Here is a 19,893-nt window from a genome sequence, read left to right as displayed (position 1 = left end):
ATCACTTGATTTGTAGAACAGACTAAAGCCTTCTGATGAACAGCCCCATGCAAATATTACATTTTTAAGTGGTGTACCCTACTACTCTTTTTTTCTGACAGATATTCTGGGAATTTCCTTTTTAACAAACAATGCCTGCCTTGGTAGAAGCCTGTTTCCATGACTAAAACTATGATGAGAGCATCAGCCTAGTGTGGTTCCAGGAATAACCTATACATTCAGCTCTCCTCTGCCAAGAACCCAGAGACTGGTTGTTGAGATGAATGGTTTTGGTTAATGTGCACCACAAAGTAGGAAAATAAGATGCCTATATATTTTAGTTCATAGATAATTATCAAGAAATTGTGTATAAAGAAAATAATGTATGGTTGGGGAGCAGAAATATAAGCCTTGAACTTCCTATCCTGAAAATATAAATCACTGCAAGTTTTAAAGCACTTGCATGACTCATATACAGAGGTCATAGACCAAATTTGCTGATGGAGGCAGGATGAAACAAATTCGGCTGCATTTTTATGATATTTTTCCTGCTGCTCTTAGCTTTTTATTTACCCAAAGTAATATAATTTTCCAGAGAAGTGTAACAGATCCAACATATGGAACTGCTATCCAGTTCAGTGCTTAGGTGCAGAACTGAATGGGAACAGTGGTGTGTCAATAAATAGCTTACTGCATGTCAGGGAAAGTAGTCTCTCAGGAACCATATTGCCAGCTTGGCAGGATTCTGGAAATGGAATCTCAAGTGGAATTGGGGTAGTAATGCAGTCACTGAATAGGGCCCAGGCCTAGAGGAAATCCAACTCCAGTAACAGGAACGCTAAATGGAAGGCAGAGAGAGGGTAACAAGAAAGAGGCACTTGTTAATGTGCAGGTCTATAAATCAAGGGGTTTTTCCTCTTGCTCCTGCACAAACTTTGAGCCAGTTTAGTGCATCCCTGAAAGTCAGTACACTGTCATTTTTCCACTTGAGAAATAATGACATAACACTGAGTAAACACTGGTAATCAATTGTGTTGCCTTTTGCTGAGTAATATTTTTATGCCACGAGAGAAATCTGCAGGATTTATGATCTAAGTCTGATCTGCATACTGGTTTTATGCTGCTGAGATTCTGTTGACTTTGAAGTTGTTTCTGTATTTTCAGTAGCATTGCTGATGTTTAGATTTTGATCTAGCATAGCTTAGAAAATGAGAGGAGAGTTATTCCTGCATTCAGTTTAAAATGTCAGCACATAGCAAGTCAAGAAGTCTGGCTCCAGGTGAAGGTTTTAGACCTGAATGTGTCTTGATTTAATGGCAGGGTATGAGGCTGGCTTGTTAGGAGAGAGAGGCTGTATTATTGAGTGTTCCAAATGATCCGATTTTGTGTGCATGTATGGTTGTAGTAAAGATTTTGTTTATGATATGAGGCATAAAAAAAGTGTGTGTATTTATAGGTATAACATCATTCTCTTTCTCCTGTGTGTTTAGGGAAAAAGGCAGTGGGCCTGCCTGTGTTTAGGAACACTTGGATTTTGCAAGGTGCATTGCAAATAATAGTAACGTTCTGGGAGAGCTGGAATTCCTCAGGTTCTTGCCAACATATTTTTAGCCATTTGTCAGTTATAGGTGAACTGGGTCATGTCAGTGGTATTTTATTTTTTCAATAGTCTAATTTTCTTGCATTTGCCACCTAGATCTAGTTGGAATTCCCCTTTTTAAATGACTTCTGGTAACATTCACCTGTGTTATTTGGGAAGGACACCATTTGATAATTTGCATATCTAAAAACATAACTCTGGTATCTACCTTCTCCCTTTGCATCACGTAGCCTGTGTTGTAATTCTTCACTTTTGGATTGTAGCCCTAGTGAGTGGGGAGGGGAGGTTAAGTGTCGCCCGTAGCCTCAGTGCCACCCCTGAAGTCCCATGTGCCAGGCTCATGTCATCCTCTGGAGGGCAGGGAAGGCCTGAGGGCAGTTTGGAGATACCTCTTTTCTCATGGCAGGTACACACCAGTAGATGTTGGCACTGCCAGGGATCTAACCTGTAATTTCTTGGTAAATGAGCACTTTATGTGACTCCCAGTTTATATGACTCTTGTTTCTGCTTATGTATAACATGCAAGGTCTGTCATCTCTTCTTCCATTTACATGATTCCTGGCATTTTAAATTCAGGTAGATTAGATTTAGACTTTTTGTAATGAATCTACATCATTTTGTGTTCTGCTTGCTCCTGAAATAGCCTGGGGGAACCTGATAGACACAATTTATGTGTATCATTTAGAGGCAAAAGAAAGCATCTGATTGATTTAGTCTTTCTTTTGTTAGCTCTTTCCTATAATTCTAATCATCATTTTGCTGTAGCATTACACCATCGAGGAAAGTATGGGTTTTCAAAGGCAGGATGCTTCCTGCCTTCTTTTCCTACTTAAAGGAAGATGGCTTGGAGGTCTTTACAGCAGATTTTCTGCTTATTCTGATGTAGCTCAGATTATAGTTTGCAAGGTAGAAATACGTCTGGCATTTATTTCACCAACAGTAAGTACAATTAATTCATTTTTGGTGTTATTTCCTGACTTCAGCAGAATATGCTATGGATAGGATGCTTCTGTGCAGCACTGAGCTCTACTGCTGCACAGCTGTTTGTGTGAAAGCAGAACTGGGTACTGATGCTGCAGTGCATTTCACGTGGCCAAGGGGAAAAGGACTGATGAGATTTGGCAATGTTTGTTACTGTGCTGGTGAGATGCTTGGAGTCTTCCACATGGCTTTTAGCCTCTGTCGCTTTTACACAGAGCAGAGTGAAGGAGACAGAAACATTAAGGACCTGACCCTGTAATTTTCCAATTGGAATCAATCAGTATAAACAATAAGCCAAATTCTCTTCTGATATCAGTCAATGCTCTTCTGTTGGCTTTAGTAAGGCTGTGTCCATTTGCAGTAGCTGAGAATTAAGCTGTTGCTCTCCTCCCAGCCTTTCTGATGACTTAACATAATTTTTTATACATGAAAGTCTTGTTTCAGGTCCAGGTTGTTGGCTTATATGTTTAAATTGAAGGCTTGTCAGTCCTCATGTGACCAGCACTTTGAAGAAGATCCATGAGTGAGGTTAGGTAAAACTGTGGGTTTTTTCCCTACTACTATCTGGATTTTCTCAGAACCTAGATAATTTTATCCCATTTGCATCAAACATGCAGGTAACTTTAGAATCCTGCATCTGTATTGTTTCTAGGGAAGCAAAATAAAATTACAAATGACAGTAATTGACATTACATGCTTTAATTTAATTTCCTCCTCTGTGAACCAAAACCTTTTAACCAAGTATTGCAGTGCTATTTCTGTATTTATTTGTTACATGGGTTAATGTGCTATGTGGCAGATCCAGTATTTATCCATTTTCACAAATTAAGCTATCAGTGTCATGTTGCCTTTGAATTGTTTCCTGTATTGATGGCCAAAATGGCTTGAATAAGACTTTAGTCCTCCCTGGCTATACTTCTGTTTTCACAAAGCTGAAAATTGCAGGGTTGAAAATGAGCCCTTAGGAACAGTTTGGGAAACTCTAGGCCCAAAGCATCTTACCAATGTGCTGAGATTTTTCCCTGCAGTGATCTCTGCTAAGGGAAGGGGGAAGTGCACAGGCTTTTTGAAAGATGATGTTGTTGTTATATTACAGGAATTAGAAATCAAGCCCAGCTTGAGTTTATGTTAGTGGCAAGTGAAAATGGATTACAGAGAGAATGAGTAGAAATTCCTCTACTGGGTCCCCAAGCTATGCACTTCAGACCTGCTGTTGTCAACTTCTTGCCATTTTATACCCTCTGAGAAAAGAGCTCTGCTTTAGCTAATCTGCTATAACCTCACCTATTACCTGGGCATGATCTTTTGTCTACCTCTGTAAGTATAAAAACTCAGCATAAAAGAAACAAATTTCATTTACTATTTTTGTAAAATAACTACTTTTGTGCACGGAAAAAAATCACTTTATAAACAGATATAAATAATCACTTATAAAATAAGTTGATAATGCAGGTAGCTGTGGCTTCAGACTTGATGAATTTTCTTGATATATAATAATTTTCAGCCTCCTTCCTGATATTTCAAGTGAAGCATTGTTTTCCTTTAGCTGTACTTGTGTCCCAAACAGGATTGCCATAATAAAGTATCTGGGACACTTATGATTCTATTCAGAAATTAAGAAAAGGAAAGCTTGGTAAAAGAACTGCCAGCTCAGTATTGTCCTGTAATTGAATGCTGTTATTCAGCAGTCCAGCAATGCAGGTTTTCAGTGCCAGAAGGCAATGGGACTCCAGGAGTCAGAACGGGGAGCCCCATTACCACTTGTGAGTGCAGCATGAAGTAGAAATGTTGGCTGGAAAGCTGCTTTTTGGAATGACCCAAAAGCTGCAGACCAGTGTGTATCAGAGACTCCTTAGAACTGGCAAAGAATGTGGTGTGAGAAAACTGATGAGAGCTCTGAGTCTTCTTCTGCAAGGAATCACATCTGATGTGAAACCTGGGGAGGAATGTTGAGTAGCACAGCTGAATAACCCTAGACAATAAATACCACTCCATTCTCCATACTTGTCTTTTGGCACTGGTATTTTAAATGAAGTTCCATTGGAAATTAGAAAGGTAACTACTTTCCATGACTTAGAAATGAGCCAGGGATATGTCACTTTCCTCCTCCTGCTCCAAGTTGAAACAAACACTTAGACATTTTACAGCTTCTGAAAAGTTTTAGTCTGTAGAAAACTTAATAAGAATTTGATTTTTAGCCCAAGTAAGTAATTGCTTTAGATTATATTTTCATTACTGTCCCCCTTTAGAAGGACCCATAGACCATAAAACTAGTTTATTTCTTACCAGTAGTTTATTATTCTTTTGATGGCTCATACCTCTCCTTTCCTCTGCTTTTTAGCTTTTTATATGCTTTTGCCTGTTTCAGGGCTTAATCCTTGTTCCATGTGAGTGTTGCTAATTATTTCAGTAGGGAAGTATTTGTAGAGAAAAGAATACTGTGATCAGGATCTGAATTTGGTAATATTTGGTACTATCACACGTGCATCTCAATTCAGGCAACAGGATTCAAAGGATTCAAGTAATTCCTGTTGATCAGACTTTGTTTCACAACAACTGAAAAATAAAAATTAACAAATAAAAAGGAGAAAGAAAAAGACACGTCCCTTCCAATGTTGCAGTGTCTATGCATAGACTTTTCCCATGCTTTGAGGGGAATTGTGACTTCATTCAGTTACAAGGAAAAGGTACAAGTTACCTAGAATAGAAACAGACAGGGAATTGCTAAAAACGTGTGTTTTACACTTGCCCTTTGAGCACTTTGTTTAGTTGTATGACTGATAACAAAAGCACACAATCCAAACTGCATCCCAGCCTTCAGAATGCAACTCACCAAGCTGCAAAAAGCAGATTTAGTTTCTTTTGCAGATGGTCTATGAGTCTCATGTGGCATCATATTAAATTATATAGGCAGTCAGTCGCTTGTTCTGAAGCGATGCTCTGAGCCGAGAGTTGTGATGTGCTTGGACCATTCTGTTGGAAAACAGGCTCTAAAGCTAAAACAGCTCCTCTGAAGAGCAGCAGCAGAGGGGCCTGCCAGGAGCTTCCAACACCTCAAGGACTGCAGTTCCCCCTGGGATGCACTATGAGGGTGGCCCAGCGACCCTATGATGGGCTGTGGAGCATTTTGCCCTAAAGGTAGGAGACTAGACCGACTCATCTGGTTGTTTTTCTTTTCTGGTTATTGCTTTCTGATCCTGTATTTTTACAGTGGTAGTTATTTTTGGTTTGTAATATTTTGAAGATAAGAATGGGAGTTTATTTTCTTCTTTCTCCTGTCAGACTTTGTTTTTCCTGGGTAAAAGAAGAAGAAAATACAGCAGTCTTTTAATATTTAATGTTATTCCATGAAAATATTTCTGTAATATGAAACAGAATTAGCTGTTTCATCCTAGTGATGTTTCGTAAGATTATGTGTTTCTATTAGCTTTAGCTTGGTACAAATTCAGTCTTTGTGTAACACTGGCTCCAGTGTGAGAATAATGCTTTTTATCAGCTGAATTTCCACTCAGTGCAAGTTATCATTTGTAGTCAAAAACATGCTTGGGATAGCAATTTTCAAATGGACTACGTGTTATGCAGTAGATAAATTTTAATATTCATGCTTATTGAAATAAAACCTTCATGATACTCTGCACTTTCTAAGAGGAACAGTAACACAAACTCATTTATGACATCAAAGCTGAAGGCTGCAGACTATTTATGGGAAACTCCAGATGTGTTAGTGCCATGAAGTAAAACCCATTTGAGGTTATTTACTTAGATGATTGAGTTGCAGGTTTAGGTATGTCCACCTGCAAAGTAGGAAATACAGCCACAGGTACTGTTGGTGTGATTGTTCCTCATGATGAAATTGGTATATTGGCAGTGACAGCAACCCAGGAAATGCATTTAACAGGTAGGAGTTCACACAGGGGTGTTTCCCTTGTCTGACAGCTCTTAACAGGTGTAGCAAGTGCTGCTCCAAAATTCCAGCTTGTTTGAGATCTCTTGGAAGAGACAGTGGCAGTGCACGTGCAGTTCAGAGCTGGGGCTTTACCCTTACAATGCTGGTCCTGACAGAAACACCATGATCAGATGAACAGTTCAGTGAGGTGGTTTGGTTTAGGGCATTTGGAAGTTGGAGCAGCTGCTTGAGTTTTATAAGGAAATTAGCAAAATTAGGAATGCACATGGAGGGTACCAGGCGGGGCCTGTGAAGGGCAAGGCACAGGGCTGGATGAAAGTCATTGCTACTGGTTTATATGGAAAGAAGGGTGTTTTCTTTGCCACGACATGGGTTTGGAAAGCCAGAGGTACAGGTATGCCTGTCCACTCTGTCAGGCTAAGTGTAACATTAGAGACAGGCTTTTAAGGCTGTATTTGAAGTGCCAGACTTCCATTTTACAAGTGCAGTTTGTCTCCAGAAAGGAAACATGTAGATGTATTCCTTAAACTAGAATTGGGCCTTTTTCTATGCTGCAGAATGAGGATACTGCTGTTTTTTTCTGTTAAATTAATTAATTCTGATTGAGGGATTTGAGAACCTAGGCTGGAGAGTGTTGATTTATTTCCTGTGCAAATTGAGAACAAATTCTGCTTTCCTAAGCCAAACACAGTTTCTAGTTTGTGCTATCAAAGTCCTGTGTTGCATCACCATCTTACACTTTTGTGTAAATATGTTTTAGGAGGCTAGCACAGCCACAATATTGATCACACCATGCTGTGATTTATGCCAGCTGACCAAAGTCCTTCCTCTAGCCAGGGATTTCCACAGACAGCCCTGATATGTTCCTTTTTATCCCTGAACTGGCCCTTAATGCTGTATGGCTGGCAAGCAGAGGGGCTTCCACACATCAGATGTGCATCTTGATAATGCACACTCATAGGAGATAAGGATGGGGAAGGGAGTTTGCCTTTTCTCTGGTCCTTGCTGTAGCAGTAAAAGCCTGAAGCTTGTCTGCTGTCAAATGCATGTTAACCTCCACGTTGGCCAAGAGACCCCTGAAGGGCTGTTTAGTCTTCAGGATGCTGGAAGGTACATTTCTTCCATTTTCATTTTGCTGCCTTTTACCAAATCCACCCCTTTTTCTTTCAGAATGTAGCTGGGTTTCTGTTGATCCAGCCAAAGCCACAGCCTATTTTTGCCATGTTGAAGGCCTGTCTTTAGATCCCAATTCCCAAATTAAATCCTGATTCTGTCCTTGACTACAAACTCCAGTTCCCTGGGACATATTGCAGAGACTTTAAGAAACCATCTGTGTGTTAGGCACAAATATTAAACATAGCAGGAAATTGAAAATCTTTAAAATTGAGGGGAAAAAACAGAATTAGATGTTGCAAGTTAATTCTGCTCCTGAATCTGAGAACCGTGGTTAGATGCTCAGGATTGATGCACAAGGTAGCAAGGAATGGACTGCAAACTACCAGTTATGCAAATAAGTGATTTATCTACGTATTTGTATTCATTATTGTTTTAATTTCTTTGGGTGACTCTTATCCCCTCTTTCTCATGTTTGTTACTTGTCCAGCCTTGGTGTCAACCCCAGACTTCAGCCTGGTTGACTTTGATACTAAAGAAAAATCTTGGAAGCATGAGAAGCTTTTTTGGGTTTTTTTTCCTTCTGGGATACAGAAATGCTTGGCCTCTTACTACAAATCTTTTGATCCTCTGTCACAGAGTTATTTTCTTGAAGATGATGATATGCTTATCTCAAAACACAGGTAGTTCTAGGAACTGCAGTTTGAAAATGAGGGCCATGTGTGAGACATAAACCAGTTTGCAGTCTCTGAGAAGGAACTTTAACTTTCCAGTAAAAGTAGGCATTTTTCCATTTCTTTCAAGAAAAAGGGGTCATGTAGATTAGTGAGATGCAGTGGGTCTCTCTTAACTTTTTCTCCTTCGAAAACAAGGCTTATATACACAAGAAGAAAAGAACAAGAAATTCCGGAAATCCTCAGCTTGCCACTAGTGTGCCCTCACATTCCTAAGAAGTATTTTTGGGTTTTCTCTTAGGAATAGCTAGAACTTGTTGAGCTGGGAAAGACTTCTTGGAACAGATCCTTGGTTTTGTCTTCTCTGCATGAGCGCCTCTTGTTGATGTTGGAATAGCTGCTCTTAGCTGGTTGGTGATTCACAAAATGAGGCAAGTCAGCCCTATAAAATCTGCTTCTCCACTCCACAATGTTTGGAAAAATTTATTGCAGCAAGCTGGTGAGCTTGTAAGAGGAACAATTGCCTCCACTTGCACCAAGAGGTCTGTCTGCCTCTCTTCTGGATATTGCTACCTGCAGATTTGTTATAACTTGAGAAATATCAGTGTCATTGAGGAGGATACAGATGCTCTCCCTTCTGTCTCTATATGGCCCCACGTTCTCTGTGTAATTCTGAGATGCCTCAAGAAATCAGCTCAGAGATCTCTCAGTACATACCTCAATAAGTTGAAATCCTAGCTGTCAGAGGATTTGTTTCCATAAAGTATTTTGCTGTCACAGGATTTGTTTCAATAAAGTGTTTTGCACGTAGGGATACCACGTGCAGACCAGCTAACAACCTGTATGTGTCTGTTGCACGAAGGCCTTACCAAAGTATATGAGGGTCTTTGGAGTTTGTTTTGGGATCAGATTCCACACAGCACATTTTGATTAGAACTTGGAATGGTCACAGCATTTCTCATGTGCATGGTTTGTTCTTCAGTGTGAATAAGAATCAGCATCAATTGAACGCTTGTCTGTATTTGTTCCCAAAACTGCCTTTTGGGATTTTCCAGTAGGGTTTTAAACACTCCTGTGGGGTGACAGGTTTTTCAAAACATCTGCAGATACTGGTTATGTATTTTAAAAGATGTGTTGAGAGGATGTGCAGAAGGAATGAGTGGAATGACTGGCATCTGTGTTAGCTTGGCACTTCACTGCTTATTACCTCTTAGAAACTACAGGGAAATTCTGAGAAAGAACCTTCATCCCAAATGAAATGTGAAAGCATGGAAGGCTTAATGAAGCTACTTGTGACATGGCGAAAGAGAATCACATGTACTCTTTTAAAAAAGGACTGAGTTTGCTTCCTAATTTGTTGTTTTTTACCTACCCAGACCAGACATCTGTCTGTCTGTGGAGGGTTTTTTTTCCCTGCTAATTGCAAGAAAGAAAGGAACAGCAAACTAGTCACTGAGGTACTTCGGAGTGCCTTTGGACTTTAAAGAAAGTTCAAGGCAAAAGGCATTTAATTTGTGTTGCATGCATGAAAATCAAATCATAGCATTTCTCCCATCTTTTTTTGTGAACAGTATTACTCCTGTTCCTTTTGTGTGCATGCCATGTTTGGTTTAATGGAGAAATGAGAAAAGAAAATAGATTCTTTTTTGGAGACTGAGTACTAATGCAGAAACATTAAAGGCAGGCACATTGTTGTCAGCCAGTTTGCATATTTATTTACTTTTACAAATGGTTGGCTAGGAGTCAGCAGTTAATGGAATGAGAATGATGTTCCTGTACAGATCATTTCCTGAGACACATTTTCAATTACAAACATATCTCTGCTTTTCTTCCCTCATTTGTTATGTCTTGGAGAATAAATGGGGAGTAGCATTTACAACTTAAGGTTTATGTTCTGAAGACAATTTTAACAATGATCTCCACATAAAAAGGCCCTTTTGTAGTTGCAGACATATGTTTATGATGTTTTGTGCTGTGAATATCAAATTTCTGGTGGACGCTGTGTCACACTCTGCAAACTTGTAAACATCTATAAATCCATTGGATCATTTTAGTACCATGTGTAATGCAGATTTATTGCCTTTTGTGTGGATTTCTTTTGTTTCAGAGTTAAAGCTGAGCTGCCAGAATCCATGTTTAATGAATTATGTATTCCAGAAAATTAGGCAGTATTATTTTAGATTAGTATTTTCTTTACCCTTTGTGGACTTATAAAATGCACATGCACAGGTATTAGAAATTAACATTTTGGATAGGTGGCCCAGAAAGAATTAGATAAGTTTGCTTGACTAAATAGTATCATTCTATAAAAGCCGGAACTATGACTTTTTAAAAATATTTTTGTTGTTTTTTTCTCTCATTCTCTAGCCATCTTAAGTTATTTTGGTCAGTTTTCACATTTACCGGTACAAATCCAGAATTACCCCACTGGAATTATATCAGTTTATAGAACTGGAGTATGTGAGAGGGAACAGGAATCATGCTGAGCCAGTGAGCTGGTATAAATCAGCATAAATCCACTGAGATCTGTGTGGATACAGTCATTTACACTCAAGTCTGCATTACAGGCTATCAAGTCAGTAGAAGAACTAAAGCTGCTGTTGTGCACGAGTGGTTACAAAAGGAAACCATTGAGGTCATGGGCATTTACCAGAAATTTGCACCCAATAAAGGGAATATGAAACCAAAACCCAATTAATCTAAATTTGGCTCAGGTCTAATTGAGTGTATGTCTTATACAAGAGCAGTAAAGACATTTCTTGCTGAAAATCTGTGTTCTAAACTGGCTGTTTTTTCTGGCTGCATATCTAAATGTATGTAGCATGGGCATGCATGTTTGAATGTGGGCATACATACAAATGTCTACTGCTATTCTGGCAATGTGATGTCTGCAGCTGACCTTCCAAATGGTGCTTCTTCCAGGAAAAAATAGCTTAAGATAGAGACATGACATGTAAAGCTACTGCCTACCATAGCAGTTTAAAATATCGAGTAGATTTTGACTTTCTTATAGAAAGCTTAAACTCTTGGAGCCATGTGAATGTCAGCAAATCTCAGCTTCCACAAAAAACCCAAAACAAAACATAAAAAACCCCAACCCCGAAGTACATGAAACCTTAAAAATGGTGAAGACCTTGACTGCAAAACCCACATGCTAGAGAAAGAAAGACAATTAAAGACCTGCATAAATGTTATGTATGTATATATGTCTGTAGGTGTATATGCATCTATTTAAGTCTTCTGGGTTTGAAAGATCAAGATTAGAAGCAGCATGTCATTGTGCTCCTCCAACTTTATAGTTTGGTTCTAGTTAACGACACACTTTCAGAATTCATCCATTCCTGTTGTAGCACTTGAGTAATTTTAATTTTGTGAGTACTGAACCAGTTACATGGGGAAGATGTGGCTGTAGCACTCAGAGGAGAGGCTGTTTTACACTGCATCTTGCTGTGTTTGTTTCATGATTCTTCAGATGGGTATGCTAAAATACATCTAAACCACAGAGAGTGCACTGGGTGATGTGGCATTGCTGAGCTCAGTTAAATAATGAGATGTGTTTCATTCAAATCAGAATAACTCTAAGCCCTGAATACTAAATAGGGCAGCAAAAAGCCTTCAGCACACAAAATAAACAAATAAAGAACCCAGATGATACTGTCTAATAAATACAATGTGGAGCAACAGGCTGCATGTAGTGGAGGAATTAAGGCAATTTAAACCGTATGGGCAGCACTCCACTCTCAGATGTGCAGCTCCAATGGCAGTTGGATGCACACATCACAGGGCAGGGCTGGCTCGGAGCACACGCCTGGATTTGATAGCATAGGTTTATGACCTTGTAATCCTAGAGCATCTAAAACAGTAAGAATTCCATCCAGCTTAAAATAGCTGCTGTAGTTGCTGTTGATACAGGCTCGTGGGCTCCCCAGCTCTGGGGCCAAATTTGGTGCTGGCATGATGGGAGGAAGTCTGTTGACAGCTGATAGCAGTGGAGTTGCACTTGATTACATCATAAGAAATTTGGCACGTGGAGCTGAATCAGAAGTCTGAGCAGAAATGTCCATTCCTCATCCAGAGTTAAAACTGGAACTTTCACTTTGCCAATCCACAGAGATTTGTCTGGCCCATATGTAGCTGTTGCTTTTAAGGGTCTTGCTTTAAAAGTGCATTCCTGCAGTTCCATTCAGCATGGTGGTGACTGAAAAAAAACCCTGAAGGTCTGGATTTTGCTCTCATGTCCAAAGGAATGAAGTCCTTAATCTTCCCAATATAAGCATGATGAACATAAGCCCCATGGTAGCTGATGAACTGGGCTATATCTGGGTCACAGCAGAGGGTGAGAACACAAAGAGGCCTTAGCTCTAATTGCTGGGCTTGTCCAGTGGCCAGGCATGCCCTGTGTCCAGCACAAAACCCTGGATGCTGTCCTTCACAGGAGCTGCCACAGCTCCCAGTGCACTGCTCTGTCTCCTGGCAGCTGGTGTGGTAGAGATGAGCTGCTACAGGTACATCCCATCCCCTCCTCCCCTCCTGGGCTTTACACTACAAGGCTCGAAGTGCAGGTCTTACTGATGCTCCAAAGCCATTCCTCAAAGTATTTCAAGAAATTAGATTATTTTATGTTAATTTCAGCTGCTGCAAAAATTGCCCCAGTACTGTGTTCCTTCTTTTTATTAAAATACTAAGTTGCTGAAGTGATTTCCATGAAAATGAATTAAAGCAAATTAATGAAAAGGAGCTGAAAAATGGACTTCTCTACTGAAACTGTGGCATGCAAACTCTTAACCTCAATCACATATTTGTGGTTGCTCTATAAACACCTAAGTGTATAGCAGTGATCTGTCATGGTATTTCTTTTGGTGGAAATTCTTAGAAAGTGAGGCTATACTTCATAATACATTTTCTCTCAGTTTACATACAGCTTGATATAATGGATGTGCTTACCTGCTCCATTTAGTAGCATTACTCATCTGTAGTTAAATCTTTGCTCTTCAGTATTGGAAAAGAAATGAAAAAGATACAGTCAGGCTCAGGGTTTCTCCATAATGTTTTCTGCTTGTGGGGGACAGGAGGGCAGGAGGAACCTTTATTATGGGACTAATACCAACCTGGGGCAGGGATTGTGCACTGCAGAATGAAGAGGCTGAAGAGGAGCTGTCCTCTCTAAAAACTGAATCCCTCTGGGATCTTTGGATCATCTAGAGGTGTGTTGGGTAGGTTCTGCAAATGGCTCTGGCAGGTGTGCAAAATGTCTGTGCTTACAGCAGTGTACAGAAAGCAGAGCTTAGCCCCTGCTGTGCAGTAAATACAACACTTGCATTGAAGTACACATCAATGTTTTAGTTCTCCGTGTATATTTATTATTATTTTTTTGCATTTTATGTTCCCTTTTCATGCAAAGATGTGGCTGGGTTTTGTTTACTTTCTCTTATTTTCTCTGAGAATGTGATGGAGGTCATGTTATTAAAGGTAGAATGTTGTGCACGTTAGAGGACACATATGGGGAGGTTCAGTGGGCCTTGTAAAGAACTCCTTACATAACCTTCAGCCTTGAAAGGTGCACTCAGTCTCCTTGGAGAATTGTCAGCAAGTTCTGCCAGTGGGTTGCTCCCTGGAGGGAGGAACCAAAAGCTTTCATTACTGTCCTTCACTCAGAAAATGAGCTGACTGCTTTCTCCAGTGTGTCTCACCCAAGCAGAGCATGCAGCCCTTTGGGACAGGAGAGCTCAGTGAAGGCAGTTGGCTTGAATAGATTTTATTTACTATTCTCCCCCTTGGGACTGATGTGAAAAAACCCTACATTTTCTGCCTAGGAAGCTTTGTGCAGAAGCCCTCCATGAGCTAAACATTTCGGAACAGAAGGACCTCCACATGGAAGTTTTCTACCCACTGACATTTTTATGCCCATAACCATTTTGAACCAAAATAAAAATGAAAAAAACTGAAAAAAAAGAAATCAAAGAAGTTAATAAAACCAACAGTGATTTTCTCTATGGAGTGCTAGCAGTTCCAACAATTGCCATTAAGTGCAAGCAGTTCCCGAGATTGTACATGCTAGACCAACTTCATCCTTGCTGTAACTCCTCAGAACTCAGTGGAGTTACATGAGGGATTAATTTGGTCCATTGCTTTCAGCCATTAGTTTTAGAGAATATACAACAATCGAGGGAACTATTATTGTCAGCATTGTTTTATGACTCTTTAGAGCTGCTCAGAATTTGTATTTTACAGATACATAAGCAGGGTGAGTGTATGGAGTGAAGTTATAGGTTCAGTCTTGAAGGTAGTGGATTTTTCAGTTATTTGTGTACAGTTAAAAGTAATAAACATTCTAGCAGCCATTATTGCTGTGAGTCTTACATAGATGCTTGAATACAGCTACACAGATTCTTGAAGCATGCATAGACATTTCATCTGGCAGACCACAAAACATTTCATGAAGCGTAGAAAATACCTGGAAGTTTCTAAGTCCTGTTATTGCACCAACTGACTGATTATCACAGTGTTCATGTGAATTGAGCTACACATACTGCACTGAGGAAGTTAAGGCACAGAGGTAAAACTTCCAAAAGCTGACTTACAAGGCAGCCATGAGGGCAGAGACAAAACAGATGATTTTTAGAGTACTTCTCTGTTTTCTTAGAAACCAAATTGTCTCTGTAATTTTCAGAATAATCTGAGGACAGCATCAGCTGGTAAATCTGAACAGTTGGATGGTGAATCTGCATCTGCACATAAGTCATATATTTCAGTTCATGTCAGAAGGTGTGGACAGCTGCCTGAATCTTTAGGCCATATGTAGGATTGTTGGATTAAGTTATTTAAGTTTAAATTTTGACTGGTACAGATGAGCTAACAACCAGTTCTGTTAAAGGTTTGTGCACTGGAAATTGAGTGGTCAAAGCAACATTGATAAGACAGCGAGCCCCTTTCCTGGTTCGGTAAATCGGATTACTTCCCCATTCCTATGTCCTTCTCAGCCTATGTCTGGACTCCACACTAAGGCAATATTTCTGGGGGTTCATCATCCTCCACTCTGTCTTGCTGCTGTGATTTCTGCTAAGGAAAGACCCAAGAACACAGGCCAGAAGCATCCTAGAGCCTGCCCTAGCTAGACAGTGTAGACACATCAGCATCCTGGACAACAGAATGTGCTGTGTGCTGCAGCTGCACCTTCAGTCCTGAATAGTTCCTCACTCTGGTAACTCTTGTGTGGGTACACAGCCAGACCAGCTCTTCTCAAGCAGCTAAACTTGTAACATCTCCAGAGCCATGGTGACATAGTGAGAGCAATAACCATTTCCCTCAGCTAAAATGATTCATTAGTGTTCAAATGTCAGGACCATTAAAATGCAAGTGAGCCCTTTAAAAATTTGAGGACAATGGGCTGTATCCTGGAAAAGATTTCAGGTAATTGCGTTGGTTCCAGCACCATTATCCATGAAAAATGTGCTCATACAAGTAAAGGTTTGTTGGCTGCGCCTCCCATTTTTGTTAGCTTTCCTTTACTGCTGTAATTACACCCAGTGGCTTATCTAATAGAGTCCTGTTCTTATAAAGAAATTAAGACAATTAATGCTACTTTTAGTGAGAGTGAAATTGTAAGTAAAATTAAATTGAAATTTGACCAAGGTTTTCTTTTTTATTTCCTAGTGTCTGAATTACAGGAAGAAGGAATAAATGCTATTAACTTACCTCTCAGTCCCATTCCATTTGAACTAGACCCCGAGGACACTATGCTAGGTAATTCACAACAATTTTACACCTCAACATGAAAGCCTGATGTAAAATAAGGTGGTGTGCCTGGGATAGTTTCTAATGTTTTTCTTTTAAACCTTCCAGAGGAAAATGAAGTCCGAACAATGGTTGATCCAAATTCGAGAAATGATCCAAAATTACAGGAACTAATGAAGGTAATGAAAGCATGTAAACCCTCTCAGGAAAGTGGAACTATTTTTTAATGCCATCCCTGCCTCTTTCACTTGAACACTTCAAAGCACGAGTTAAATATTGATTAGTTGGAACCATGTGGTGCATACATCCCAGTGAAATGGGGAGGTCATTTGTTGCAGTATCTTTCCCTAGACACGGCACAGGGAGACTTAAGAATTTCGATTAAAGTCCTGAGTCTGGAGTCTCAGTGCCATCCCACCCCCAGTCTTAAGATCACACTGACTTTCCCTCATCCTTGTGATTCTTGGGGTTAGAGCTTTAGCAGGATGCTTCTGTAAGATCAACTTCAGCACCTTTTGCTTCACAATAAGATGTTAAAATGCTACTGAAAGCAAGGGAAGGGTTTCACTCCAGAAGACACTGCATCAATTAGTGTTTGTCTAGACCTCGCAGTGCATTGGCACTGCCACCTTAGAAGAGTCCTTCCTGAGTCTTTCCTGTTTGCTCCTCAAGGTATGTCAGACTGTATTTTGAGCCACTGCAGCTTTGGTATTCTTTCTGCTAAGAAAAATGACATGTGTTTTAAATTGCAAATGAATAGTGTATAATACTGCCAAATTTGTGTTTCCCATATAGGTATTAATTGACTGGATTAATGATGTGTTGGTAGGAGAGAGGATTATTGTGAAAGACTTGGCTGAAGATCTGTATGATGGACAAGTATTGCAGAAATTATTTGGTAAGAAAAAATACACGTGCACGCTGTTGAGGCACTTTGTCAATAAGTGGATCTCTTGTTCCTGCTCAGGAGCCTTGGTATCATCTTACATTTATGCCACTAAGTGATACAAAAATAGCAGTGTGTTATGAGACCCCTGAGCAATGGGCTGTATGCACAGTTCTCATAGCTGCAGTGCAATGTGTGGTGCTCTGCAGTTGATGAGAACAGCACAAAGCCTACCTGGGCTGCTGGAGAGAGGGGACTCTCATCTTGGCAACAGTATTCACTCCAATTAAATTTATTATCTGCGTATGGGCTGCACAAACTTCACCATGTTACAAGTGGAAAGTCAGTTTGAAGGCAAGGGCATTTTCAGTACCACGGTGGATGTTTTTAATCTCTGCTCATTCCATACTATAGTTTATTCACATTGCAAGGTTCCTCTGGAAAGTTGGAATTTCTTTCTGGTTTGATGTCTGGCTTTTAACGTGACTGAGGTAATGGTGCCCAGTGGGCTGCAAACTGAGCTTCAGCTGAGAAACAGATAGAGAAAAGAAACTGCTAATGCAGAGTTGGCATGTGCTTTTTACACTGTTGGCTTGAAAGCCATTTTCTTAGTTATTACAGCTCATAAAGTCTCCAGTAAATTTCTTTCCAGTATCCTAAATGAATCTTAAAACATCATGTGAGCACTTCTAATAAAGACTTCACAGACTATTCTCTTCTATGAATGGTTAAGCTATTGAATGTATTGTGATGGACTGGATATGCCCAGACTGAGCAATTTGACTGTCGTGGGCAGGCCTCCAGTGACTTCACCCAACATTCCAAAAATGTGTGTCAGATGCAGCCTGACTCTAAATATGCATATACTGATCCAGCATTTAGTGATTTCAGGGGAATCTTCCATTAATTCCTTGTGGATCAGGTCTCTGCTTACTAAACCTTCGGTCTTGTGGTGAGACTATGCACAAACTGATTTCTGAGGAGGCCCAAGAAACCTATGGAGATAGCAGCCTGTTAGGCAGGATTAGGATATAGCAGGATTAGGAGATAGCAGTCTCTTAGGCTGGTAGTTTAGGCTCCCTCCCTTTGGGAAGATAGTTGGCTTTGATGAGAACAAGATCAGCTCTTACCAAATAAGATATCTCTTGACAAGATACTCTTTTGTAGAAGTAAATTGGTAAGTGACCAAGCATTTCGTTTCTGATGTTGTCAGCTGGGAGCTGCTATATTTTCTTTGCTTACTCTCTAAGGGTAAACACTAAGCCATGTATGTATATACACAGCAATCTGTACTAATTAGTAACAAACTAATTCATAAAGTATTTTAAAATCTACTGCAAATTTTCTCATAGGGAGAAATTGCCTGAGGTTTTAGTTGTTTTCATGAAAACTTGTTTGCCTTTCTTTGATGCATCCTCTGCCTCTATAAATATGGAATCACTCAGTTTTATCACTAATTGGCCACGTAAAATTTTTATCTCCTGCATCTGAGGTAGAAGCTGGAGGAGACTGGTGGAATAAATCCTAAAGTTGGTATCTGTTTCCTAGGCTTGATGGTCTGCTGTGCAAGCCACTTGCATGCAGAATAACCTTTATCCAGTAGCAATAGAAGTAATGGGCCTTACCTCCAAGTCTGGTGCTCCCTAAAAGGAATTGCAGCAAATATTTGTTAGCCAGTGGTGTGGCATAGAGCAGTACTTGGCCTTCCCCTTGTCAATGTGTAACTAAAGGGAAAATGTGAACTTACCTTTAGGAACTCAGAAGTGTGGAGAGAAAGTGGCTCTGGAAAAAAACTGATGTAAAATGAGGAAGTCTGATGTCTCCTGAATGTACCTCTGGGTGTATGGAATGTCTTTGTGTTCATGGAGCTCAAAATTGTTTTTTCTCCATTTTTATTCCTATCTCTTCAGAGAAGCTTGAAAGTGAGAAGCTGAATGTTGCAGAAGTTACTCAGTCTGAAATTGCTCAGAAACAGAAGCTACAGACCGTGCTTGAAAAGATCAATGAAACCCTTAAACTCCCTCCAAGAAGCATTAAATGGAATGTTGACTGTAAGTTTTGTGTTTGCTATACTGTTCTCATTTGTTGACAGCTGGGAGTTCATAGGTGCCCTCTGGAAATCTGAAATGTCCAATGATGAGGGAGGGCTGAAACCTGGGATTTATGGTGGGAACTGCTCTGAAGGGCACTTCCAGATGTGCCACTCTACCCTCTTTACTGGTGCTCAGCCTTCAGTTCAGTTAGGTGTCTTTTCAGAGTCCGCCCAAGTGTGGTGGTTTTGCTCTGAGGTCCATGTGCATACCAGCTTAAGTTTTGTGTTGCTAAATTGGTTTGTTGAAACAGGCAAGTACCTGCAGAAATGCAGCGGATACGCAGAAGGAGAGTCAGGTCCTAGAACTCTGTGTGAAATTAGCAACATAGAAATGAATCATGTTTCTGATCATATAAAGCTAAGTCTGAACCACTAGTTTTGATTACAAAACTCTTCTCAAGACTAGTTTTCTTGTATCAAGAATGAACATAGTAGTATCTAATAGAAGTGCCTTCAGTGGCCCAACACAAGACACTTCAGTGGATGTGTATTGCAGAAAGCAGGTTATCAGCTTTAGAAAATTAGGCCTCTTAATCTGTTTTAAGTTTGGTTTTCAGAATCATTTCATGCTGTTGAGTACCTCGACCAGTACATCACATTTTCCCTGTCTCCTGTACCTGTCTTGTGCTGAGCAGTTTTGTATCCTGTTCCATTCACAACAAATTAGTGAGAAGGAGAGAAATATCTCGAGGGAGGAAGAGTGAACATTAGGCATTTTGACTTTCCCCTTTCTGTGATCATGCTGAATTTTTTGCCCCCTTCTCTTTTCAACCTCCCCCGAGTTTTCTTTCCATTCTCTGTTATGCAGCTGGAGGCGGGGTGTTTGGAGTTGCCTGACAATTTAACTTCTAGTTCTAATTTAATGTTTTACATGTGTTTTAGAGCTGGAGATAGAGAGCAGCAGCTGGGCCCAGCTGTAGCACACAC

The 19,893-nt window shown here is 40.1% G+C and overlaps 1 protein-coding gene across 2 annotated transcripts in view; it reads left to right on the top strand.

Moving 5' to 3' along the window:
* PARVA (parvin alpha) overlaps positions 1 to 19,893 on the top strand; it is a 63,422-nt gene that overhangs the window by 23,436 nt on the left and 20,093 nt on the right. Inside the window, exons 1-5 of one of the 2 annotated variants that reach the window (XM_069016599.1) lie at positions 5,351 to 5,698; positions 15,908 to 15,997; positions 16,097 to 16,167; positions 16,784 to 16,886; positions 18,785 to 18,925. In XM_069016599.1, coding sequence (XP_068872700.1) covers positions 5,668 to 5,698; positions 15,908 to 15,997; positions 16,097 to 16,167; positions 16,784 to 16,886; positions 18,785 to 18,925 — 436 coding nt within the window. In that variant the 5' untranslated portion in view covers positions 5,351 to 5,667. Of the gene's footprint in view, positions 1 to 5,350; positions 5,699 to 15,907; positions 15,998 to 16,096; positions 16,168 to 16,783; positions 16,887 to 18,784; positions 18,926 to 19,893 lie in introns of those variants that run through there. The other variant, XM_069016598.1, reaches the window with a different exon arrangement.

The sequence above is a fragment of the Aphelocoma coerulescens genome, chromosome 5 (genome assembly GCF_041296385.1).
Source record: "Aphelocoma coerulescens isolate FSJ_1873_10779 chromosome 5, UR_Acoe_1.0, whole genome shotgun sequence".
Lineage (NCBI taxonomy): Eukaryota > Metazoa > Chordata > Aves > Passeriformes > Corvidae > Aphelocoma > Aphelocoma coerulescens.
The sequence above is the reverse complement of the archived record's forward strand: the minus strand, read 5'-3'. Positions and strand labels throughout refer to the sequence as shown.